This window comes from Erinaceus europaeus, chromosome 11 (genome assembly GCF_950295315.1).
Source record: "Erinaceus europaeus chromosome 11, mEriEur2.1, whole genome shotgun sequence".
NCBI lineage: Eukaryota > Metazoa > Chordata > Mammalia > Eulipotyphla > Erinaceidae > Erinaceus > Erinaceus europaeus.
In genome coordinates this window covers 98,149,374-98,176,861 of record NC_080172.1, presented here as the reverse complement: position 1 = coordinate 98,176,861, position 27,488 = coordinate 98,149,374, and the positions used below count along the sequence as shown (strand labels likewise).

General features: G+C 39.7%; 1 protein-coding gene across 7 annotated transcripts in view; it reads right to left on the bottom strand.

Moving 5' to 3' along the window:
* The window catches only part of NEXN (nexilin F-actin binding protein), a 75,357-nt gene that overhangs the window by 24,820 nt on the left and 23,049 nt on the right, over positions 1 to 27,488 (bottom strand). For 2 of the 7 annotated variants that reach the window (XM_060202220.1, XM_060202219.1), the window contains exons 2-10: positions 26,116 to 26,194; positions 22,051 to 22,242; positions 21,785 to 21,860; positions 21,544 to 21,692; positions 14,261 to 14,302; positions 12,588 to 12,782; positions 12,301 to 12,477; positions 10,510 to 10,698; positions 1,561 to 1,758 (exon numbers count right to left, since the gene is read on the bottom strand). In XM_060202220.1, coding sequence (XP_060058203.1) covers positions 1,561 to 1,758; positions 10,510 to 10,698; positions 12,301 to 12,477; positions 12,588 to 12,782; positions 14,261 to 14,302; positions 21,544 to 21,692; positions 21,785 to 21,860; positions 22,051 to 22,242; positions 26,116 to 26,142 — 1,245 coding nt within the window. In that variant the 5' untranslated portion in view covers positions 26,143 to 26,194. The remainder of the gene's footprint in view (positions 1 to 1,560; positions 1,759 to 10,509; positions 10,699 to 12,300; positions 12,478 to 12,587; positions 12,783 to 14,260; positions 14,303 to 21,543; positions 21,693 to 21,784; positions 21,861 to 22,050; positions 22,243 to 26,115; positions 26,195 to 27,488) is intronic. The other 5 variants (XM_060202225.1, XM_060202222.1, XM_060202223.1 and 2 more) reach the window with 4 other exon arrangements.

The window sequence follows — 27,488 nt, the reverse complement described above, 5'->3', positions numbered from 1 at the left end:
TCCTTGTTTTTTATTGTTGTAGTAGTTATTATTGTTGTTGTTGATGATGACATCATTGTTAGATAGGACAGAGAGAAATGGAGAGAGAAGGGGAAGGCAGAGAGGGGGAGAGAAAGACACCTGCAGACCTGCTTCACCGCCTGTGAAGCGATTCCCCTGTAGGTGGGGAGCCGGGGGCTGGAAATGGGATTCTTATGCCTGTCCTTGCGCTTTTCGCCACATGCGCTTAACCCACTGTGCTATCGCCCGAATCCCCTGCGTATGTTTTTAAATTAGCAAGAAAGGAATACAGTTATATAGTAGGCGAGAAAGTGCACATAACTATGCTGAAACTTTTACCCACTGCCTTATAGGAACAACTTTATGAGAATAGCAAGAGTTAGAAAGTTAATATGCAGCCTAGGAGGTAACATATGGTTAAAACTATGGATTCACAAATGCAAAGCCCTGAATTTGATCACCAGCATCACGTATGCCAGAATGTTGCTCTAGTTCTGTCCCTCTATCATTAATAACTAAATCCAGAGACCAGCGTGTAGCACAAGCAGTAGAGCACATGCTTTTTACCATGTAAAAGGGCCCAGGCTGAAGGTCCCCGACACCCACTCGCAGAGCTGCGGGTGTTACTCTCTCTCCCTCTCCATCTCCCCCCACCCTTCCCTCTCGATTTCTATCCTATCACATAAAAGAAAGAGAGAAAGGAAGGAAGGAGAGAAGGGAGGAAGAAATGTTGTAAATAAAATTTTTTAAAATATTTATTTTATTTATTTATTCCCTTTTGTTGCCCTTGTTTTATTGTTGTAGTTATTATTGTTGTCGTCGTTGTTGGATAGGACAGAGAGAAATGGAGAGAGGAGGGGAAGACAGAGAGGGGGAGAGAAAGACAGACACCTGCAGACCTGCTTCACCGCCTGTGAAGCGACTCCCCTGCAGGTGGGGAGCCGGGGTTCGAACCGGGATCCTTCTGCCGGTCCTTGTGCTTTGAGCCACCTGCGCTTAACCCGCTGCGCTACAGCCCGACTCCCCAAATAAAATATTTTTAAAAAGAAAGTTGTTGGGGGGAGATCAGCAAAATAGATCCCTTGGATAATGAGCTCCTTTGCCATGCAATCAACTTGGGTTTGAGCCCAGCCCCCACTGCATTAAAAGAAGCTTGGTGTGTGGTCTCTTTCAGTCTCTCTCTAAAAGAGAAGTTACTGGTAGTTAATGTGTGTAAAATATTTAGATTCGGGAGTCTGGTGGTATCGCAGCCGGTCAAGCGCACGTGGTGCAAAGTGCAAGGATGGACATAAGGATCCCGGTTCGAGCTCCCGGCTGCCCACCTGCAAGGGAGTCACTTCACAAGTGGTGAAGTAGGTCAGCAGGTGTCTATCTTTCTCTTCCCCTCTGTCTTCCCCTCCTTTCTCCATATCTCTCTGTCCTATCCAACAATGACGACATCAATAACAATATTAACTACGACAATAAAACAACAAGGGCAACAAAAGGGAATAAATATTTAAAAAAATATTTAGATTCATAAATATTTGTAGGATACAAATGAATTTCTTACAATCTTACCTCGCCCATTTCTTGTCTCAGTTGTTCAAATTCCTGCTTTTCCATCTCCAGCTTATGCTTTCGTTCCTCTTCTGTTCGTCGTCTTTCTTCTTCCATTTTTTGTTTTAGTAATTCTTCAAAATTAATTTCCAGTTTTCCAGGTGTGAGAGATTCTTGAGACATTGTTTTATACATTTCAGGGGAGTCGTCATCTATCACCTATTTAAAACAATTACTTTATTTCTCTGGCTGTAATTATACTAAAAGGGAAATATTTCTCGCAGAGACTGATTGCTTGAGTTGAAAAGTTTCACACTGAACTGAAAGTAAGGTAACTTAAATTCTCTTCAGAACTGGAAAGACACACATACAACTGGCAGCACACCACACTTCCCTGCCTGAGGCTCTAAAGGTCCAAAGCCCAGTACCTGCCACCACCACATGCCACAGTTGAGTCGTGCTCTGGGTCTCTCTTTTTCTCTCACTAAAATAAGTAAGTAAACCTTTAAAGAAAAAAAAAAAAACCCTCTATAAAAGTGTAAAGCAGGGAGTCAGGCGGCAGTGCACGTGGCGCAAAGTGCAAGGACCACTGTAAGGATCCCAGTTCGAGCTCCCGGCTCCCCACCTCCAGGGAAGTTGCTTCACAGGCAATGAAGCAGGTCTGCAGGTGTCTATCTTTCTCTCCCCCCTCTCTCTTCCCCTCCTCTCTCAATTTCTCTCTGTCCTACCCAATAACAACGACATTAATAACAACAACAATAATAACTACAATAATAAAACAACAGGGGCAACAAAAAGGAATAAATAAAAAAAAAGTGTAAAGCAATTGTGGCTCAGGAAGTAGCACAGTGGAACATGGCCCCGGATAAAACAAAAATATAAATGAAGGAAAGAACTTGAGGGAAGTGCTGGGTGGTGGTGCACTTGGTAGAGCACACATGTTATAATGCACAAGGACCTGGGTTTGAGCCCCTGGTCCCCGCCTGTAGGGGGAAAGCTTTGCAAGTGGTGCAGCAGTGCTGCTGGTGCCTCTCTGCCTCTCTTTCCCTCTGTCTCCCCTTTCCTCTTGATTTCTGTCTGTCTAGCCACTAAATAAAGATAATAAACATTAAAAAAAGAAAGAAAGAAAAGAAAGGAAGAAACTTGAGGGAAATAACACTGTGATTTTAAACAGATTTTCATACCTTAGGCACCAGAGGTCCCAGGTTCAATCCCTGGTACCACCATAAGCCAGATATAAGCAGTGCTCTGATAGAAAATAAAACAGGGGCTCAATCTCCTGGTCCCCACCTTCAGGGGGAAAGTTTCATAAGTGGTGGAGCAGAGCTGCAGGTGTCTCACTGTCTCTCTCCCTCTCTCTTTCTCTCTCTCCGTCCCTCTCAATTTCTGTCTCTATCCAATAATAAAACCAAAGATAAAGAAAGGAAGAAAGAAAGAAAGAAAGAAAAAGAAAGAAACGAAGGAAGGAAGGAAGGAAGGAAGGAAGGAAGGAAGGAAGACAGACAGGAAGAAAATGAAGGAAGGAAGGAAAGAAGGAATGGAGAAAGAAAGGAAAAGAAAGAGGAAGTTGGGTGGTAGCACAGCGGGTTAAGCACACATGGTGCGAAGTGCAAGCACCAGCATAAGGATCCCAGTTCGAGCCCCCAGCTCGCCACCTGCAGGGGAGTCATTTCACAAGAGGTGAAACAGGTTTGTAGGTGTCTTTCTCTCCCCCTCTCTGCCTTCCCCTCCTCTCTCCATTTCTCTCTGTCCTATTCAACAACAATGACATCAATAATGACAATAAAACAAGGGCAACAAAATGACATCAATAATTACAATAAAACAACAAGGGCAACAATATTAAAAAGGAAGGAAGGAAGAAAGAAAGGTGAGAGGGAGAGGAAGAGAGAAATAAAGAAGGAAAGGAAGGAAGAAAGAGAGAGAGAGAAAAGAAAAGAAAGAGGGAGTTGGGCGGTAGCGCAGCGGGTTAAGTGCACGTGGTGCAAAGTGCAAGGACAGTTGTAAGGATCCTGGTTCGAGCCCCCGGCTCCCCACCTGCAGGGGAGTCGCTTCTCAGGTGGTGAAGCAGGTCTGCAGGTGTCTGTCTTTCTCTCCCCCCTTCCCCTCCTCTCTCCATTTCTCTCTGTCCTATCTAACAACGATGACATCAACAATAACAACGATAATAACCACAACAACAATAATCTTTCTCTCCCCCCTTCCCCTCCTCTCTCCATTTCTCTCTGTCCTATCTAACAATGACGACATCAATAATAACAACGATAATAACCACAACAACAATAAATAAAACAAGGGCAACCAAAGGGAAAATAAATAAATAAATATTAAAAAAGACTTAAAAGAAAAAAGAAAACATAGGGGCTGTCGGTGATGCACCTGACTGAGTGCATATGTTATAGCGCATAAGGGCCCGGGTTCAAGTCCCTGGTCCCCACCTGTAGGGGGAAAGCTTTGCAAGTGGTGAAGCAGTGCTGCTGGTGCCTCTCTGTCTCTCTTTCCCTCTGTCTCCCCTTTTCCCTTTCAATTTATGACTCTCTCCAATAAATAAAGATAATAAAAAGATCAAAAAAGAAAACATATAGGGGCCGGGCAGTGGCACACCTGGTTAAGTGCACACATTACCATGGGCAAGAACCCAGGTTCAAGCCCCCCCCCCCCCCACCTTCAGGGAGAAAGTGTCACAAGCTGCGTAAAGCAGGGCTGCAGGTGTCTATCTTTCTCTCTCCCACTCCTTCCCCCTCACCCTCTTCCCTCCCATCCACTTTCAGTTTCTCTCTGTCCTATCCAATAGGACAGAAAAATAAATAATAGGCTGTCAGATTTGTAGTGCTGGCACCAAGCCCCAGGAATAACCCTGGTGGCAATACAATTTAAAAAAAGAAAATATTTATGTATAAAGGAAGGAAAGAAGGAAAAAGTTTCTCTTTCCATTCTCAATACAGAAATGTATCTACAAAACTAGAATTTGAATGCAATTCAATTTTATTTACAATTTGACTTAATTTTTTCCACTAGTATTACACGACAAAAATACAATTTTTGATCTAACCCCCCCCCACTAAATCTCCTGCTGACTAAATCCCATTTGTCTAGCTATCTTGCCTCAGTCACAACTACTAGTTGTATCAAAGACTGTTTCCACAATATAGGATTCCTGTATAGAAATTGTTAATCCTGAGCCTCTGAGGTCCCAGCTTCAATCCCTTGCCCCACAATAAGCCAGAGCTGATCAGTGCTCTGGCCAAAAATAAAAATAAAATATGTAGGGAGATGGGCAGTAGCACCGCGGGTTAAGCACACATGGCGCAAAGTGCAAGGACCTGTGTGAGGATCCCGGTTCGAGCCCCCAGCTCCCCACCTGCAGGGGAGTCGCTTCACAGGTGGTGAAGCAGGTCTGCAGGTGTCTGTCTTTCTCTCCCCCTCTCTGTCTTCCCCTCCTCTCTCCATTTCTCTCTGTCCTATCCAACAATGACGATATCAACAACAATAATAATAACTACAACAATAAAACAAGGGCAACAAAAGGGAGTAAATAAATATTTGGAAAAAAAATACGTAATGATGGCCAGAAGTTACTTGTAGTATATTTATTCCACATACATTTATAGAGAGCTTCTTATGCTGAAATGTATTGCCACATGCTTCCTAGAGATCAGCTTTACTCAAGTACGAAGACAACAATGCAGCATGAATGCTCTGCCAAGCAAGTACTAAATGTTATAAGAATACACAGAAGGAACACCTGCCTAGTACTTGAGTTATCAGCAAAGACTTCCCAGGAGTGGCGCAGGCACTGCCATGTGAGCTGCTTGACACGGTACCAGCTTCGCAGGAAGTTCAGCATGGCTGGACTCTCCAGGCCAAACTGAAACCATCTTGCCTTCTGCCATATATAGGGCTTGGACTTAAGCTCTGTGTGGTCTTAATAATATTTACCTATGGCCAGGCTCAGAGCCTGACCAATAACAAAAGTAATGACAAAACCTGCATTGTACTCTGTAACATTGGTCACAATGAAACAAGCAATACCAGCAATGCAGATTTTTTTAGGAGACTCCAAGAAGAAGAAATGTTTCCCCTTTATCTACACCTCTTCCTCTAGTCTTCCCCCTAAAATACAGAGAAAGATTGGTGCTTCCCACAGTGGAGGAGCCACCTTACATAGCATAATTAATAAATGGAAAGTTATGGCACCTGCCTAGATACAATGGGCCTTTTAATCTACCACCCACCACTATGCTCCCACTTCCTTATGCAGGAATAGTACACAAGAACTTAGGTCGCATAGTGAGCATACAAGAAAGATGGATTCCAGCTAGAGAGCTTAACTTTATGGAGAGCCTGGCCAGGTCAGCACCACCTTGGTGCCTTCTCAGTAAGGAACAAAACAAAACTCCTTGATCAAACAATGGAACAGATTTTCTTTCATTATTTATTTTCCCTTTTGTTGCCCTTGTTGTTTTATGGTTGTTGTAGTTATTATTGTTGTTGTTGATGTCATTGTTGTTGGATAGGACAGAGAGAAATAGAGAGAGGAGAGGAGACAGAGAGGGGGAGAGAAAGACACCTGTAGACCAGCTTCACCACCTGTGAAGTGACTCCCCTGCAGGTGGGGAGCCGGAGGCTTGGTATCTTTAACATCGGTCCTAATGGAACAGATTTTATGAAAAATGGGCTGTTCAATTTGTTTAAGGCCCCTAGAAACATAACAAGCTTGAACTTTCTATGAACCGCGGTTTCTGATGCATAGGGGCAAGAGAATGGCATAAACAAACAGGTAGAATATTAATCTTAACCAATAGGACATCTTCCTAGTGTTGGTATGCTTCTAATTCTGCTTCTAAGACCCCTTCTGTTTCATTGGTTTAATCCCCCCTGCTTAACACTGTATTCTATGTACATAACCACTGTTAACTAAGCACCGCCCTGCTTGCAGGGCATTGGTTTAATCCCCATTGGTTCACGATGTCTTTTTGCTCCGCCCCCTCTCATAGTCACCCTGATTTCCACCACTGTCTTTTTGTGCCACCCTCTCTACGTCACATCCTGTTTCCACCCTACTTGGAGAGTATATATAAGGACAGGACTGTGATTAGAGATAGCTTAGATTGCACTGTGATCCACATGAATAAAGACTGAACTGCGTACCACTCAGCCATGAGTCTCTGGTTGTCTGTCTCCCGCCCGCGAAGCTAGCCTGGCACCTAGCACACAGGTACAGGAATAACAAAAAACACAGACCCTGTGATGTGATCTCTAGGGAGAAAAGTGCCCCTGGAATGGGAATGTTGCACAAAGCAGGAGGTGTTCCCTACCTGTGCTGTTCTTAATTGGTGATTTTTGTTTTAATAATCAAAGCCTTGGTGATTTATGTATTAGTGACCAAAGTCTTTGTGTTTTTTGTATTCATAATCAAAGTCTTGGTGATTTTTGTTTTAATGAGCTAAGTCTTATGAGACTATAAAAATAAAGTTATGCTTAAGTAAGACAGAGATGTCTGCTTGAGCTTGATTCAGCATCAACTCACTCGTCTCTCATTCTTCCCCGACAGCCCTCCTCTTTCAGGTTACCCTAATAACCTGCTGGGGCTGGCCGCTGGAACAGGAGAAATAGAATATATAAATAGAAAACAGTGGGGGCCTGGGTGGTGGCACAGCCAGTTAAGTGCACACAGAACTAAGTACAAGGAACAGCGCAAGGATCCCGGGTCCGAGCCCCTGCTCCCTGTCTTCAGCGAGGACACTTCACAAGCAGGAGGAAGGTCTGCAGGTGTCTTTCTCCCTTTCTGTCTCCTCCTTCCCTCTCAATTTCTCTCTATCCTATCAAAAAAAAAAAAAAAGTGGAAAGAACACATAACAAACCAAAAGAAAACCAAAAAAGGAAAAAATCACCACCAGGAGCAGTGGATCCATAGTGCTAGCGCCGAACCCCAGAGACGAGAAGCAAAAAAAAAAAAAAAAAAGAAAAAGAAAATAGAGCATAAGGAATTGAGGGAAGTGTTTCAGATAGTTCAGAGATAAGAACACAGAATTTTGAAGAACTGTAAAGAAACTTCATACATCTGGAAGAAAATTAGTAGATGATGTGTGAAGAGACACTAGGTTAATATTATAAAGAAATCAGGGTGGGGTTAGATAGCATAATGGTTATGCAAAGACACTCTCATGCCTGAGACTCCAAAGTCCCAGGTTCAATCCCCCACACCACCATAAGCCAGAGATGGGCAGTGCTTTGGTGTTTCTCTCCCTCTCTCTCTCTCTCAAAATTAAATAAATAAAATATTTTTTAAAAGATTATAAATAAATCAATATTTAAAGTTTTGGGATATTTATTTTACCTGTTATTTTTACTATTATGTGCATTATTGTTTTATAAAAGTAATTATCTTTTTTAAGTATTTATTTATTCATGAGAAAGATAGGAGAGAGAAAGAACCAGACATCACTCTGGTAATATATGCTGCCGGGGACTGAACTCAGGACCTCATGCTTGAGAGTCCAATGCCTTATCCACTTTGCCACCTCCCGGGCCACAAGTAATTATCTTTTTATTGCTATTATTAGTGAGAGGAATAGGAGGAGAAAGAAAGAACCAGATATCGCTGTGGTACACATCCTGCTAGGGATCGAACTTAGGACCTCACTCTTGAGAGTCCAATATTTTATCCACTGCGCCACCTCCCAGACCATGCATTATTATTCTTTTTAGGTCATTTTAATTTATTTATTTGATAGGACTAAGAGAAACTGAGAGGGGAAGGGGAGACAGAAAGGGAGAGAGAAAGAGAGATACTTGCAGACTTGCCTCCCACTTGTGAAGTGTACTCGCTGAAGGTGGGGAGCAGGGGCTTGAACCTAGGTCCTTACACACCATAATGTATGAGTTTAACTAGGTACATGACTACCCAGCCCCAGTTTTGCGGTATTTAAAGGAAATAGTAACAATGAATTTTTTAAAGGATTTTCTTTATATATATATATATATATATATATATATATATATATATATTATTATCTTTTTTTATTTATTGGATAGAGACAGCCAGAAGTCAAGTGGGAAGAAGGAGATAGAAAGGGAGACAGAGAGACACCTGCAGCCCTGCTTCACCACTTGAAAAGCTTTCCCCCTGCAGGTGGGGACCCGGGGCTTGAACCTGGGTCTTTGCACTTTATAACAAGTGTGCTCAAACAGGTATGCCACCGCCCTGCCCCTGCAATCAATTTTTTAAAAGGAAGATCACTCCTGACTTTACAAGGAAGAGGGGGGAGGAGTGAGGAAGAGAAGGAGAATGAATATTAGGAGTCAGCCTGAAGTCTTTGTGACCTATATTACAGTAGTGGTAGTGTAAGTGGGAAATAACAATAGGTTTTTAGAGTGACTTAAAAGTATGCTACAGTGACTAGTGGAAAGTGAGGCTTGAATGACCAGGTGAATATGGTTAAGGCTCCCCAGTTTTTGATGTGATTTGGATACCTGATAAAATCAAAACACTTGTCTGAAGCTCACCCAAACAGAGAAATAAAACTAGATTATGGTATCACTGGAATGAATTACATGATTTCAGGAAGGAAATACAAGGTTTCCATATTAATTTGGTGGACCGGAGAGACAGCCCAATGGTTCTGCAGAAGACTTTCATGCCTGAGGCTCTTCGGGCTCATATTTAATCCCCAGCACCACCATAAGCCAGAGTTGAGCAGTACTCTGGAGTTGCTCTCTGTGTTTCTCTGTATCTCTCTTTCTCTTTCAAGTAAAATAAATAAAATATTTTTAAAAGTAAAATAAATGTTAAAATGGTATTGAAAAGTATAGCTCTGTGATAGAGTTTAGTATCAATGTCCAACAGTGATAGGTGAGCATTTTCTTAGAGTTAAGCAATCATTATAAAATTACTTTGGTGAGGGTAGATAGCATAATGATTATGCAGATAGACTCTCAGGCCTGAGGTTCCAAGGTCCCAGATTCAATCTCCCACATACCACCATAAGGCAGAGCTGAACAGAGCTCTGGTAGATAGGAAACAAAAATGACTTCGGTCACTAAATATGACTTCTCAAAGGAGGAAAGCAGTATTCAACCTTCTACGCCTGGCATAGCATTTTTTTTCATTTTTTAAAAATTCATAATTACTAGTGGATCACAAGATTCTAAGATTACAGGGTTCCACACAGCACCCACCACGATAGTTCTGTGTCCCCACCTTCTCACCTCCCAATGATAATAACCAACATAGTTCTCACAAAGTTGTAGAAACAGTTTGACTCTTCCCACCTCTTTCTCCAAGTTTATGCATATCAGTTCTCTAGATGTCTGATACAATAATTTAAGCTGAAACTTCTCACTACTACACTAAAGCAGGAACTTGTAATTAACTAGTGTTGGTATGCATGAGACCCCTTCTGTTTCATTTGGTTTAAATCCCCCCTGCTTAACACTATTCTATTTACATAACCACTTCATTCTATTTACATAACCACTGTTAACAAGTTCCACCCTCCCTCCAGGGCATTTGTGGTTCAGTGATAGGATTCTCGCCTAATCTGCCCCCTCTTTGTCACACTCTGATTTTCACCAGTCACTTTTCTCTCCACCCTCTCTATGTCACATCCTGTTTCCACCTTACTTGGCAAGTATATATAAAGACAGCATTGTGAGTTTTACAGTACTGTACTTTGAGTTTAACTTAGCTCGTCTTAGATTGTGCTGCGTCCTGCATGAATAAAGAGATACTGCCTACAGCTCAACCATGAGTCCCTGGTCGTCTGTTACCCGCCTGTGAAGACAGCCCGGCGAAAACAACAAACTAGTATCATGCCATACCATAATTGACAATTTATCTGCCTTCCCTACTCTCAGTCTAAATCCCCTAAATGGTAAGGTTTCCTTAAAGTTTAACAATTCTTGTTAAAAACACTCAGTAAAGCTGCATCCTAATGGTATCCTCCCATTACCTTCTGTCTTACTTACCATGCTTCTTCTGGCTTCAGCAAATGCTCTTTTTTCTTCTTCTATTCTCCTTCTGGCCTCTTCTTCTGCTTTCTTTTTTTCATCTTCTCTCCTTTGTCTTTCCATCTCTTCAAAACTAAGCTTGAGTTTACCAGGACGGTATCCTATAAAGATTCTGTCTGTGTCTTGTTTTTCTTCCTCTTCACTTTCCTGGCCAAGGAACAGCTCATTACTAAGAACTGAGACTCATGCATGACAGCAATGAATCCTCAATTAAAAGATACAGAATCACTCAAATCATGTAGGGAAGTTTTCAGGCCCTTGACATACTGGACTATAATCTCCTATTTTGGAATATCTTATCTGACAAAATATTCAAATTCAAAAAAGTTCCAAGTAAAGATATATTCAAACTTTTTCAACCAAGTCAAATTTAAAAAATATATATCTTGTTTATTTACTTATTTGCTGAATAGAGACAGAGAGAGATTGAGAAGGAAGGGGGAGATAGAGAGAGAAAGAGGGAGACTGACAGCATTGCTTCACCACTCAAGAAGCTTTTCCCCTGTACATGGGGACTTGGGACTTGAACCTGGTCCATGCACATTATAGCATGTATGCTCAACTGGTTGTGTCACTGCCTTGTCCCATCAGCTTCTTAAAAAGATGAGGATAGGGTGTCAGGCGGTAGTGCAGCGGGTTAAGCGCACATGGTGCAAAGCACAAGGACCGGCATAAGGACCGGGGTTCGAGCCCGGGGCTCTTCACCTGCAGGGGAGTCGCTTCACAGGCAGTGAAGCAGGTCTGTAGGTGTCTTTCTCTCCCCCTCTCTGTCTTCCCCTCCTCTCTCCGCTTCTCTCTGTCCTATCCAACAACGATCCAATAACAACAACAATAATAACTACTACAACAATAAAACAAGGGCAACAAAAGGGGGGGAAAAAGAAAGAGAGGGAGGAAGGAAGGGAAGGAAAGAAGAAAAGAAAAAGAAGGGCAGGGGAGACAGCATAAAGACTATGCAAACAGACTGTCATGCCTGAGGCTCCTAAATCCCAGGTTCAATCCCCCGCGCCACCATGAGCCAGAGCTGAGCAGTGCTCTGGTGTTACTGTGTGTCTCTCTCTGCATTTCTCTCAAAATTAACATAAATAAAATATAAAAAAAAGAAAGAGAAAAGGAAAGAAGAGAAAAGAAAAGACAGAGAGGAAGAGGGAAAGATACCACATCAAAACTTCTCCCAGTGTTAGAGGAGGTCCTGGCTCAAACATGGGTTGTGGGCATAGCAAAACTAGCCCAATACTAAATGTTTTAGATGTAACATTTATGTTATGTAATGATATGAACATTGCATCATTATACATTATTACATATATAGTGATAGAATGGAGGCTTCATGGGGTGGCACATCTGGTTGAGAGCACATGTTACCACCATGCACAGGTTTCTGGTTCAAGCCCCTGGTTCCTACCTGCAAGGAGGAGGCTTTGGCAGTGGCAAAGCAGTGTCGCAGGTGTTTCTCTTGTCCCCCCCTTTTTTTTTAAAAAAAAAAAAAAAAGATTGTATTTATTTATTAATGAGAAAAATAGGAGGAAAGAGAAAAGAATAGCCATCACTCTGGTCCATGTGCTGCTGGGGATTGAACGCCGGGCCTTCTACTTAAGAGTCTAATGCTTTATCCACTGAGTCATTTCTCGAACCACTCTCTCTCCCTGTCACCCATTCCATCTTGATTTCTGGCTGTCTTTATCCAATAAGTAAACAAAGATAATAAAGCACAGATGCAATTGCCATATACACATATATTTGCTTTACCATTTGCCGCCTTTCCTCTTCAAAAGCGCGTTTCTCTTCCTCTAAGCGTTGTCTTGCTTCCTCTTCAGCTTGCTTCTTCCGGGTTTCCTGTCTTTGCCTTTCTAATTCCTCAAAGGTCAGTTTCAATTTTCCAGGAGAAAGTGATTCTTTCCTTGTCTCACTTTCAACTTCGTCATCCTGAGAAAACATAAAAACCCACCTATTATATTTTAAAGGGAAATGCTACGAGCCACGTTAATTACTGTGATTTGTTCTTTAGTTTTCTTTTCTTTTTTTTTTTTTTTTACCATGACCAAAGAAAGACACTTTGCTTCCTTGAGGGATCGTCGTTGTTCTTCATATCTTAGTCTCTTATCTTCTTCTTGCTGAACCTTTTCTTTTTCTTCTCGTTCTCTTTCTAGATCCTCAAAATTCTTTGTTTTTCCAGATCCTCTGTGTGATTTGATAGGTACCACAGTCACAAGTAGTGAATCATCTCCTTCCTGATTTAGAAAATGGATAATTAACATTGATATATTTCTTCCTAATACACATCTAGGCTTAGAGTACTTTACCTTCACCGCTGGTAAATTTCATTCCACTGCCATCAATGTTATAAAGAATGAAAATGCACAGGTTCTCATGTTATTATTTACTGTCTCTTTGGGTCACTGTGCAACTTAATTTTTTTTTTTTTTTAATGCATTGCTGACAAGGTCCACAGAGCAACTTATTTTCTAGAACTTGGATATTAATTTAATTTGGGCAAAACTGTATCACATGGTCTGAATTGAGCTATAGGTGCACTAACTCCACAAAAGGCAGTGTGCAAATCAGTGTACTCTTAATCAATTTGATGGTGGACGGATGTGATTTCAACACACAAAAAGTTTCTCCATATGATTTTTCTTTCCAGGGAGTTTTTTAAAACACTTACTAAAGCTAATATATAATGAAGAAAACACATACAGTATTTCCAAGGAATTTATAGAACACTTGAGTACAAAACTCTATGGAATTTAACCTTACTAAAACATTTTAGAATTTTTCTCTTTAAGTTTCATTTAAACTCATTCTGTGACATAAGCTAATGTGAACTGTGAACTTTTCTCGAAAATCAAATGAAGAATTATAACAATATATAACATAACATACAACTGCCTCCAATTTACATGGCTGTAGGTTTAGGTTTAGGTACACCATCAAATTGACTGGTTGTTAACTTTCACTGTTAGATAAAAAGGGATTAATAAGATTTTTGTGACATGTTTCCTGTCCTGGTAACAGGTACTGGATTCTACTGATATGTGATAACCGAAACAAACTATTTGGAACTCTGCAGAAAGGCAACATGATGAAAACTGCCTTCTTCCTGTATTAGTTTTCAAAAATTCCAGCTGTGAGCAACAGTTCAAGAAATATATAGTCTTGCAGCTGGGTAGTGGCGCTCACTATGTCTGAGGACTTGGATTTAAGCTCCCAGTCCCCACCTGCGGCGTGGAGGGGCTTCATGAGCAGGGAAGCAGTGCTGCAGGCGTCTCTTTCTCTCCCCATTCTGCATCTCTTGATTTCTCTCTATTTCTATTGGAAAATATAGAAAAAAAAAAGGGTAACAAAAATGCCTGCTAGAGTCCCACGCAGGCACTGAGTCCCAGTGATAACTCCAATGACCAAAATAAATAAATAAATAAATAAACAACTCTACATCATCTTGGCAGATTCTCTCAAACTGAGACATATGTCTCTAACTATGAGTCTTTAACTCATGAAAGTGTAAAAAAAAAAAAATAAACACTTTCCTTAAAAAACTAAGAGTCAGTGCCTGAATGTGCAAAAGTATGATCATGGTTTGCAAAGTATCTTGCTTCTTTTTTTCCTGTTTTGCTATACTTCTGATATAAGGAATTAAAATTTTTAATTTTAAAATTTGTGAATCAAGTACTTTTAGGTGAATGTTTCATTAAAGGAAATGTCCATTTACCTCTGATGCTGAGTCAGTCCCCGTATTGTTTATGTCCTCAATCTATTGAATGAGAATTTCATAACATTACATTACATTGTGTTTCTGCTTTTAGACATAAAGTGAAAAGTAATTTAGTAAAGGTTAATGGCAAATTTTCAGATTTATAATTTTTTAAATACTTTTTTTAAATTTTTTATTTACCAGAGCACTGCTCAGCTCTGGTTTATGACGGTGCTCGAGACTGAACCTGGGACCTCAGAGCCTTAGAGATGAAAGTCTTTTTAATAACCATTATGCTATCTCCCCAGTTCCAAAAATATTTTCATGTTGTCCTATATCACTCAAATACCCTCTTTTAGATGGAGATTAAACATATAATTTTTACATTTTGATATCAATAAAATGGGAAAAATATATTAATATAAAATTAAAGCCTACCTTCATTGATTCTGGAATTGGAATAAAGAACCATACTCTTTTGAACTGGCTGCAAGCTTACCAATGGCAGTTTTAAATTAAATTTACAATTTAAACTGAGATACAGAAATGTCTCCATTTTTAATGCTCCAGAAAAAGGAGAACCTACCATTAATAATCAAATAATCACTATAACTTTATTTTAGAATATAAACATATACAAGAAAAAAAAACCTGACACAATAACAAACTGACTTTTTGCATGCCTAGTTTAGAAAGTCTGCAAACAGACTTTTGCATGGCTAGTTTAGAAAGAAAAGTAATTCAAGGGGCTCTGTGGTGGTGCTCCACAGTTTATGTTCGAGGCCCCGGGTTCAAGCTGTGGGAAGAGAACTTCATGAGAGGTAGGCCAGTGCTGTAGATTGCTCACTCATTCTCACTTCATCTTCGTCTCTCTCTGCCTCTTCCCTTTCTATTTCTCTTTGTCTTCATCAAAAAAGAAAGAAAAAAAAAAGGTGGCCCAGAGTGGCGGAGTTGTGTAGGCATTGAGCCCCAGCAATAACCTTGGTTGCAAGAAAAGGGAAAAAGAACAATAATTCTGGTATTCAAAATTATTTACATTTTGACGAAATTAGGTAAGAAAGGATCTCATTCAAAAGAAGGGAACTCAGTTTGACCATTACTCATAAATAACAGCATGCTACATTACTCTTCTTTTTCTTTTTTTTTTTTATAAAGATTTTTATTTATTTATGAGAAAGATAGGAGGAGAGAGAAAGAACCAGACATCACTCTGGTACATGTGCTGCCAGGGATCGAACTCGGGACCTCATTGTTCAGAATCCAATGCTATATCTGCTACGCAACCTCCCGGACCACTACATTACTCTTCTGTCTGGCTTTTTTTGGTGAAGAATGATATTTTTCTCTTCATTTGTGTTGTCTTTCAGCATCTAGCTCTTGTTCATTGCTAAGTAATAGCCCATAATATAGATGTACTGACATTTTATTCACTTGGCTGTTGTTACACACAGGGGTTAATCTCTGACCAGTCTGAATATAACTACTATGAAAGCAGAAAGAAACAAAACAGAACAAAACATAGGCTCTCTTCTTTTGAATGAAAGCCTTTCCTTTCTTTTTTCTAAAGTAGACATGTGATGGCTAGAGGAACTGTCAACATGTTTAAAGGTAAACTATTTTATAAAAATCTGTTACAAATTCCTAGTAAAACATATCATTCAACTAAAACTTTCACCATCTAAACAGCAAGTCAATGAAATAAATAGTTTTGTGTCTATGCAAATTATTTGGAACAAATTCATTTACAATCAATTATTGATATAAAATGTCTAATAGATGATTTGTTCAGAATAGCTTATTTTTCAAAATATTTGGTTCTTAAAGTGTACCTTTTCTTAATAAAGACTATTAGGGAGTCGGGCGGAAGCACAGCGAGTTAAGCGCACGTGGCGCAAAGCGCAAGGACGGACTTAAGGATCCTAGTTCAAGCCGCCAGCTCCCCACCGGCAGCGGAAACCCTTCACAGGCGGTGAAGCAGGTCTGCAGGTGTCTTATCTTTCTCTCCCCCTCTCTGTCTTCCCCTCTCTCTCTCTCTCCTATCTGTCCTATCCAACAACGACGACATCAATAACAACAACAGTAGTAACTATAACAATAAAACAAGGGCAACAAAAGGGAATAAATAAGTAAATATTAAAACATTTAAAAAAAATAAATGGTGGGATATTAAGAGAAAAAGAGCTTAGCCAACCCAACTCCTAGTATGAACCAGGGTACAACAAAATTCCTTTTAGACATGTGTATGAACAAGCTACTTCCAGACTCTTTCATTGGTGTTAAAATTTAATGAAAATATTAATGATTACTTTCTTTTTTATATTTATTTATGTTCCCTTTTGTTGCCCTTGTTTGTTTTCTATTGTAGTAGTAGCAGTAGTTGTCGTTGTTGGATAGGACAGAGAGAAATGGAGAGAGGAGGCGAAGACAGAGAGAGGGAGAGAAAGACAGACACCTGCAGACCTGCTTCACCGGCTGTGAAGAGACCCCCCCCCCCCCCCCCGCAGGTGGGGAGCCGGGGGCTCGAACCAAGACCCTTACCGCGGTCCTTCCGCTTTGCGCCACGTGCGCTTAACTTGCTGCGCTACCGCCCGACTCCCTAATGATTACTTTCTAATTTCCCCTACTGTTATTTATCTATATACATTATATTTCAAACAATGCATTTATGTGAATCACCTATTTTCTCTCATTTCTCAGTTTTTTCTGTTATCACTAGCCTTCCAGGTTCCATCGCTCTGATATTATGTTAGTATTCTCTTATGAAATTTCATTGCAGGGGCTAGGTGGTGGCACACCTGGTTGGGCGCACATGTTACAATGTGCAGGGACCCAGGTTCAAGTCCCCATTCCCCACCTGCAAGGGGAAAGCTTTTCGAGTGGGGAAGCAGTGTTGCAAGTGTCTCTCTGTCTCTCTCCCTTCTCTATCACCCCCTTCCTTCTCAATTTCTGGCTGTTCCTATTCAATAAAGAAATAGAGATTAAAAAATTTAAAAAAAATTGGGAGTCAAGACAGTAGTGCAGTGGGTTAAGCGCACATGGTGCAAAGCGCAAGGACTGGCGAAAGGATCCTGGTTTGAACCCTCGGCTCCCCAACTGCAGGGGAGTCGTCGCTTCACAAGCGGTGAAGCAGGTCTGCAGGTGTCTCTCTTTCTCTCCCCCTCTCTGCCTTCCCCTCCTCTCTCCATTTCTCTCTGTCCTGTCCAACAGTGACGACATCAGTAACAACAACAATAACTACAACAGTAAAACAACAAGGGCAACAAAAGGGAATAAATAAATATCAATAAAAATTTTTTTAAAAAGAAATTTCACTGCAAAATTTCATTGCTGGCAAACACTGATGACTGGAGCTGGCAGAGGCACCGTCCTGACATATATCTACGCCATCCTTTCTTTTTTTTTTTTTTTTTTAAAGTTCTTACATCCCTTCTTCCTTTTTTTTTTTAATATTTATTTTATTTATTTATTCCCTTTTGTTGCCCTTGTTGTTTTATTGTTGTAGTTATTATTGTTGTCATTGTTGGATAGGACAGAGAGAAATTGAGAGAGGAGGGGAAGACAGACAGGAGGAGAGAAAGACACCTGCAGACCTGCAGACCTGCTTCACCTGCAGGTGGGGAGCCGGGGTTCGAACCAGGATCCTTATGCCGGTCCTTGTGCTTTGCGCCACCTGCGCTTAACCCGCTGCGCTACAGCCCGACTCCCTACGCCATCCTTTCTTTAGGTAAGGCAAAACAAAGCATAACACACTCCCAATTCCTTATTATAATTGTCATATGTCATTATTTGCCACTATACAAGTGACAGTTTGTGCAATAAAAGCTTCTATTTGCAATGTCTGGATAAATATATTTCTCTGGCATGCAAGTATGGCATATGTTTTGTCTGTCAGTTTTCTTTTGAGAAACTGAAAGGAACATGGCAAATAGATTTAAGACATTTTTAATAGTGATTGAAAAAAACACAATTTCACACACACAAAAAAGTGGCTTTTAGGGAGTCGGGAGGCAGTGCAGTGTGTTAAGCGCACGTGGCGCAAAGCGCAAGGACAGGTGTGATGGTCCCGGTTCGAGCCCGGCTCTCCACTTGCAGGGTAGTGAAGCAGGTCTGCAGGTGCCTATCTTCCTCTCCTCCTCTCTGTCTTCCCCTCCTCTCTCCATTTCTCTCTGTCCTATCCAACAACGATGGCATCAATAATAACTACAACAATAAAAACAACAAGGGCAACAAAAAGGGAAAATAAATATTAAAAAAAATTTTTTAAATAGCTTTTAAAAGGGCAATATAATGTGAAGACGGTTAGGATATTTGCTAAAATCCTGATGAGAGAAGCAGGAAATAATGGTTTCATGACTTTTTATCGATACCTTCTGTTATTTAGGTGGAACATTAAGTATGTATAACCCGCTTTGTGCTCTGTACTTGTTAGCGCGTATAATCTGATTAACAACTCTAGGAGACAAGTGCCATTATTATCTCTTGGTGCTTTGAGAATCTATTTTTACAATTGTAGGCCTGGTTAAAATATATAAAGAATATAGCATTCTTCTGTTGTCTTTCTATGTCTTTTTTTTTTAGAAATTATTTATTTATTTATTCATGAGAGAGACAGAAGGAGAGAAGGAACCAGCCATCACTCTGGTACATGTGCTGCCGGGGACCGAAATCGGGACCTCATGGTTGAGGATCCAATGCTTTATCCACTGCGCCACCTCCGGGACCACTGTCTTTCCATCTCTAGGATTGTAAATAACTTATAAAATAAAATAAATATCAACAAATTAGAAAAATTTTTGCAAGCTGACTAGTTATTTTGTTTAATATAATTCTGAGTACTAGAATTTCAGGTTTCTATGTTATAATCATTAGTTATTTTTTAGAGATTAGACTTTTCTGGAAATTAGATCAGATTCTTGAGCATTTTTGTTATTTTCAGTTCTTAAAAATGTATTTACTGTGAGAGAGAAGGAAAGAAGGGGGAGAAAAAGAAAGGCTCAGACCAACCTCTGATGAATTCGAGTACAGTACAATTGAACTTGCAGCTTCTGAATTCTCAGGCATGCAAGCAGGTGTTCTAGCAGACTGGGCAATCTCCCTTACCCCTTACTTATTTGTTGCTTGCTGGAAATTAAAAATTCTACAGTTTCCAGCAGGCTTTTTTTTTTTTTTTTTTTAATTACACAGAGAGAAGGAGAGACAGAGGATTTAGAAAGAGACCAAGACCACTCCACCATTCATGGAGCCTCCCCCGGTGCTAAGCATGGTGATCTCATGTGGTGCCAAGGACTCAGATACAAGTCCTTCCCTATAGTAAGGTATGTACTCTACCTCCCAGCAACCTCCTTCACTTTTTTTTTTTTCACAGAATCATTCATGTCATATAAGACAAAGTTTCATATGAGAGACAGAAAAAGAAGGATCAGAGGATTGCTCTAGGACGTTAAAGATACTTACCAATCTCCTCTCAAGTTCTAAGTTAAAATGTACGGAAATTCTAAGTTCATTAGAAGACTGCATAAAGATATAATAACAATACTTTTCTCTAAGTTGTTCTCTGTGGCTATGGTTATCAGTGAGGACTACATGATGGAAATGATTGCTATATATTTCTCCCCGTTCATCATAGTCACAAGCTTTAAAAAGTTTTACTAAATTAGCTAGTAATCACTAATAAACTGAGATTTAACTTGTTTCACAATCTTGACTAGGAAAATAATCCAAATTATGTCTTAATGTTGGCAATTATCAACAAGTATCTGTTGATTGCGATTAAAAGATCAATATATTTTCTCCCCCCTTTCCCCACCCTTTCCACAGCACTGTTAAACTCTAGCTTCTGGTGGTGCTAGGGGATTGAACATGGGATCTTTGGTGCCTCAAGTATGATTTTTGCAAAATCAGTATGCTATCACCCAAGCACAAGTCCAGTATTTAAGTGTTTGTAGACAGTTATATGTGAAACTGCCTTATATCTTTGTGAAAAAAAAAAATCTGCAGCTGGGTGGTGGCGTGCCTGGTTGAGTACACAAGCTATAATGCACGAGGACCGATGTTCAAGCTCTCAATTCCCACCTGCAGGGGGAAAGCTTTTTGAGTGGTGGAGCAGGGCTGCAGGTGTCTCTCTGTCTCTTTTCCTTTCTCCTCCTCCCCTCTCAATTTCTGTCTGTCTTTATGCAATAATAAATAGAGTATTAAAAAAAAAGAATCTTTAAGAAAAAAAGAACGAGAAGATGATAATATGATAAAAAGTCATCTCAGGCACACTCTGTCATCTTCGAGGTATTGAATATTAATAATGTGTGTTTAAGAAGTCATTTACAACGTGAAAGACAGCTATCAGATGATTCTGTTCATATGTGGAATCTAGAAAACTGAAACGTATGAACTTGAAAGAAAAAAAGAAATAAGAAAAAAGCCAGAAGTAAATAAACTGTCTCTAAAACGTTGTGAGAACTATGGTGGTTATCATTGGGAAGGCGAGGACACTGAACTTTGGTGGTAAGTGTGGTGTGGAACTATGCCCTATAATCTTATAATCTTATAAAGCACTATCAATCCCAAATTTAAAAAAACAGCTTGTTAAAAAATGGCATATATGGGAGTCGGGCTGTAGCGCAGCCGGTTAAGCGCAGGTGGCGCAAAGCACAAGGATCAGCATAAGGATCCCGGTTCGAACCCCAGCTCCCCACCTGCAGGGGAGTCGCTTCACAGGTGGTGAAACAGGTCTGCAGGTGTCTATCTTTCTCTCCTCCTCTCTGCCTTCCCCTCCTCTCTCCATTTCTCTCTGTCCTATACAACAACAATAATAACTACAACAATAAATCAACAAGGGCAACAAAAGGGAATAAATAAATAAAATAAATATTAAAAAAAGGCATATATAAGCTAGATGCTATTGAACACTTTGTTGTATTAAAATGTTTTCATTAGGGGGTGTCGGGCGGTAGCGCAGCAGGTTAAGCACATGTGGCCCAAAGCGCAAGGACCGGTTTAAAGATCCTGGTTCAAACCCCCTGCTCCCCACCTGCAGGGTAGTCGCTTCACAGGCGGTGAAGCGGGTCTGCAGATTTCTGTCTTTCTCTCCCCCCTCTCTGTCATCCCCTCCTCTCTCCACTTCTCTTTGTCCTATCCAACAACAACGACATCAATAATAACAACAATAACTACAACAACAATAACAATGGCAACAAAAGGGAAAATAAATAAATATAAAAAATGTTTTCATTCAGTAAAATACTAGTTAGTTTTGATTTGCACACTTAGTTTCTGAAATAAATGCCAACTTGAAATTTAGTGTCTACCTGCTCAGCCTTTTTTGCTAATTCACGTTGTATCTTCCTCTTTTCTAACAAATCTTGCTCAATTCTGCGTTTTCGCTCTTCCTCCGTCCTCTTCCTTTCTTCCTCTTGTCTTTGTTTCTCCATTTCAGCAAATCTGCCTTTAACAGTACCTAAGAACACGTGAATCATGCTTGGGATTTTGTTATATACCTTTTTGTTTTTTAATTTCATTTACTTAAAATTTATCCTCTGAGTTTCTTACCTTTCAGCTTTGGGACGTAAGCCTTTTCTATTTTAGATGATACTTCTTCATCATCAGAAGCAAGCATTTCTTTAATCTAGACAGTTAAATAAATTATTATGAACATGCTTGCAAATTAAACTAACTACTACTACATGCAGTTTGAAATTAACATAAAATACAGAAAATTATTTCAGTTAAAATGAAATGCAGTTAATATAAATAATAAAATGACAATTAAAAGATGAAAATGAACATTTACACAAAAATAAAATAAAATAAACAACCTCCTGCTTTCTCCTGTTCCATTCTCTCTCTCTATTATATTGTTCTTTTCTTCTTTGCTTTTCATCTCTAGATCTCCTTTGGTTTCTTTCTTCCCTGGCTCTCTGCATGGCTTCAAATTTATCCTTTACATCACCCTTGCCAAGTTTTGGCACATAGGTTTTTGGGACAGGTTTAGATGAAGAAAGCAGAATCTTCATTAGAAGGAAATAAAGAAAAGAAAGTTAAAAAATCTGGAAAGAAACCAGGTAAAGATCAATCAGAACAAACAATGTAAGAAAGCACATAATAAAACAGAACATAGGAATTAACTTGAAATCTTATTTGTAACATTAGAATCTGATTTGAGATTATAGTAAGAATGAAAATAAAATTACAGAAAATACAAGAATTTCATAGTAGAGAACTCCCAACTTGTAAGTACATTTCACAGTGAAACTGAAGATAGATAGAAAAATACAGATAGCGAATTCTTTATCCTAATTTAAAATCACCTGCTTTTAAATGTCCTACTCCATTACTCAAGAGTCAAACGTTATACCTCTAGTTTAAAAGATACCCACGTTAGTTTCAATAAGTTAGACTAAATTCAAAACAAAATAAAGGTTTAAGCTTAAATGTTTAAACCTATGTCACATATTCTTGCTTGCTTCCATATCTGATATGAGGAATATCAAGGGTCAGTCCTCTACTTCCTTCTTGTGGGTTTGTGAATAATCAGTAGCTTATATTGTAGACGCTACCCATCCAAAGCTTCACTACACCAGCATTTAAAATGTGTGAGAAGGCTGTATCACTCCAACTAGGATAAACTTTATTTAAGAAGAAAGTTCTCAAATAGCAAAAACAAAACAAAACAAAACAAAAACCACTTCCCAAAGAAATGGGAGTCTACTAAAAGACAAGGGAAAAAATTTCCACTCTGAAGCTAGGAAAGTAAATTATTTTCTTTTTGAAAATTAAACTCATCTTTAAAATAAATTTCTGTAAATACAATTTCAGTGCCTTAAAATACTAAGCACTGCCATGACATCATCTCCCCAGTCAATAACTTGGATCCACCTGCATATCAGATGTCAAGCCTAGTATAGTCATGGGCCCTAGGGAATATAACTAAAATAGGCTTACTAGCTAGCTCCAAGACAGAGACTCCAAATCTTCATCAGCAATATTCCAGTCTTTAGGTTTATAATTAGTCAACAATTGGTTTGGCTTTATATGTTAAACTCTCTTTTCAGCCACCAGGTTTCAGATGCTAGCATGATGCCGACCAGACTTCCCTAGACAGACAACCCCACCAATGTGTCCTGGAGCTCCACTTTCTGAGAACCCCGCCCCACTAGAGAAACAGAGAGAGGGTGGGAGTATGGATCGACCTGTCAATACCCATGTTCAGTGTGGAAGCAATTACAGAAGCCAGATCTTCCACCTTCTGCACCCCATAATGACCTTGGGTCCCTACTCCCAGAGGGATAAAGAATAGGAAAGCTATCAGGGGAGGGGATGGGATGCGGAGTTCTGGTGGTAGGAATTGTGTGGAGTTGTACACCCTCTAATCCTATGGTTTTTGTCAGTGATTCCTTTTTGTAAATGAAAATTAAAAAAAAAAAAAAAGAATAGGAAAGCTATCAGGGGAGGGGATGGGATATGGAGTTCTGGTGATGGGAATTGTGTGGAGTTGTACCTCTCTTATCCTATGGCTTTTGTCAGTGTTTCTTTTTTATAAATAAGAATTTAAAAAAAAAACTAAGCAATGTTCTACAAATAATGGCAAACTACAGATTAGACTTTCATGCTTGGGGCACCAAAGGTTCCAAGTTCAATGCCTAGGCACCATGATAAGCAATGGTTGGGTAGTGAGGCCAAGTAGTGGTGCACCAGGTTGAGTGCACATGTTACAAGAACCCTGGTTCAAATCCCCAGTCCCTATCTGCAGGAGGAAAGCTTCATAAGTGGTGAAGCAGTGCTACAAGCGTCTCTCTTGCCTCTCTCCTTACCTCCCTCTCCCCTCTCAATTTCTCTGCCTCCATCCAAAAAAAATTTTTTTGTTTTGTTTTTAGAAAAAGAGTTTTTTTGGGGGGTGGGGACCTAGGCAGTCTCTTGTAAATAAATTAATAAAATTAATAAAATAAATTTTAAGTGGCTATGGGGCAGTGGCACAGTGGGTAAAGCTTTGGACTCTCAAGCATGAGGTCCTGGTTTGATCCTGGTCTTACATGAGATAGTGTGATACTCTGGTTCTCTCTATTGCTTGATCATTAATATATTTTATTTGTTTTGCATAGAGACAGAAGAAATTGAGATGAAAGAGGGAGATGGGGGAGAAAGAGAGAGAAAGAGAGGGAGAGAGAGAAAGAGAGAGAGAGAGCTGCAACACTGCTTCACCACTTATGAAGTTCCCTAATGCAGCTGGGGACTGGAGGCTTGAACCCGGGTCCTTACACACTATAATTTGTGCACTCAACCAGGTGTGCCACCACTTGGCTCCTAGTGCTCAGTCATTAATAAATAAGACTTAAAAAAAAAAAGATGGGAGTCGGTCAGTAGCACAGCAGGTTAAGTACACGTGGCACAAAGTGCAAGGATCAGAATAAGTATCCCGGTTCGAGCCCCCGGCTCCCCACCTGCAGGGGAACCACTTCCCAGGCGGTGAAGCAGGTCTGCAGGTGTCTATCTTTCTTTCTCTCTCTCTCTCCATTCCTCTCTGTCCTATCTAACAACGACATCATCAACAACAACAATAACTATAACAATAATAAAAGAAAAACAAGGGCAACAAAAGGGAAAAATAAATAAATACATAAAAAGAAAGAAAAGAAAAAATCATCTATAGAGTTATGTCACTGACCACTGAAGGTTTTCTTAAGTTTATAATTTTCAAGTGCCATCTCTTGTTACTTTAACCCTTGGTAACCACAGCCAAGAACCAAAAAAAAAAAAAGCTCTGAAATTTCATTGTAGAGGCTATAAGAAATAGGTCAGACTGTGACACACATGTTATAAATGTGCAAGGACCCAGGTTCAAGCCTCCAGTCCTCACCTGCAAAAGAAAAGCTTTGCCAGCAGTGAAGCTGTGCTGCAGGTCTCTGGTTATCTGTCTCTGTGTATCCTTTCCCTCTCTATTCCTGTCTCTATTCAATAAATAAATGAATAAATGATTTTTTAAAAAAGAAGTAGCTAGTTATCACTATCTTCTAAGGATATATGCTAAATCTGTTTCTTTAATACTGGAAAAAATAGCTTTTGAGACTCAAATATTAAATTCTACTTAATATGGTACCCACTGTATCTACCTCAGTCAATTGAAAAATCTGACAACTGGTTTTCCTAGTGAAAATACTGGGCCTCGGAAGTCGGGCAGTAGCGCAGCGGATTAAGCGCATGTGGCACAAAGTGCAAGGACCCCAGTTAAGGATCCCAGTTCGAGCCCCCAGATCCCCACCTGTAGTGGGGGTCACTTCACAGGCGGTAAAGCAGGTCTGCAGGTGTCTATCTTTCCCACTCTCTGTCTTCCCCTCCTCTCTCCATCTCTCTCTGTCCTATCCAACAACAATGACATCAGTAATAACTACAACAATAAAACAACAAGGGCAACAAAAGGGAATAAATAAATATTAAAAAGAAGAAAAGAAAAGAAAATACTGGGCCTAAGGCCAGCCTGTGAACTTTATTTCAGGTTTTACATCCTGACACAATATTATTATTACTATTATTATTTTTAAATAACATGATTTTTAAAAATTTCTTTATTGGGGAATTAATGTTTTACATTCAACAGTAAATACAATAGTTTGTACATGCATGACATTCCTCAGTTTCCCATATAACAATACAACCCCCACTAGGTCTTCTATCATCCTTCATGGACCTGTATTCTCCCCACCCACCCACCCTAGAGTCTTTTACTTTGGTGCGATATGCCAATTCCATTTCAGGTTCTACTTGTGTTTTCTGACACAATATTATTATGAACTTCAAACTATAATCTTTCCACCAAACAATGATCCTTTCTACAACTTTACAACTGCTGCCCCTCAATAAAAAAACTTTTTTTTTTTGAGACTTACCTCAGCCTTTTGGGAAATATCATTCATGTTTGCTCTCTGTAGTCTTCAGGTAATTTGGAAGCTTTTTGTATCTTTATACCTGAAAACATATTTTGGATGATTTTTTCCCCTTTAATTCTCTTACTTTTGTTTCAGGTAATTTTAAGCTATATAAGTACAAATATATAATGATTATATAATAGCTTCTTTTTGTATTATAATTAGTATGAAATTTCCCTCTTACCTCATTGCCTTGAATTTATCTGATAATCAAATACTTACACCAATTGTCCGTTTCTTGAGGGCCACAGTCTCACACATTTACTGTTTCTCTGCTTCAGAGTCACTTTTCAAACAGAGTGTGGGAGAGAACCATGATACCGAAGTGCCTTCTGATGCTATAATACCACCCTAGAGCTTCTGGAGCTCAGATCTACGTGTAGGCACCATACCTAGTCATCTATTCAATCCCCACACAAACTTTCTTTCCTTTTTTTTTTTTGAGGTGTGTGTGTGTGTGACTTTTATTATCACTGATTTAACAATGGTTTATGAAATGATGATATTTCAGGGACAGGGGGTGCATGCAGTCAAATGCACATAGTACTAAACACAAAGACCCATGCAAGGATCCAGGTTCGAGCCCCAACTCCCCAGCTGCAGGGGGAGGAACACTTCACAAGTGGTAAAGCAGGTCTGCAGGTGTCCACTGCTTGCTTCTCCCCTCCTCATTACAAGACAGATATTCTGTTTATATGTATATCTATCTATCTGAGTGAAAAAAAAGCAGCCAGGAGCAAAGTCCCAGTTCTGGAAAAAAGGGGGTCAGAAAGGGGTGCACCTGATTAAGTGTACACAATATAGTGTGCAAAGACCCGGGTTCAAGAATGAAAAGCTAGCTCTCTCTTCATCCCACTTTTAAAAATCATTAATATGTATATTGTAATTTGAGACTAAAATAAGATTGGTTACTTAAAATATAGTATGAATAAACCACTTAAAATAGCTTTTTTAAAATGTCATGTCAATATTCTTAGCTCTCATTTTGAAAATTAGTAAAAAAAATATGAACAGTAAAAAATTTAATTTTGGGGGTTAAAAAAGAAGCAAGTGATCCTTTACTGACAGTTTTCTCTGTTCTGCATTTTGAAGATAGAAGTCATAGAAAAATGAATTCAGGAGTCGGGTGGTAGCACAGTGGGTTAAGCTCAGGTGGCGCAAAGTGCAAGGACTGGAGGATGGATCCTGGTTTGAGCCCCGGCTCCCCACCTGCAGGGGAGTCGCTTCACAGGCAGTGAAGCAGATCTGCAGGTGTCTATCTTTCTCTCCCCCTCTCTGTCTTCCCCTCCTGTCTCCATTTCTCTCTGTCCTATTCAACAACAATGACATCAATA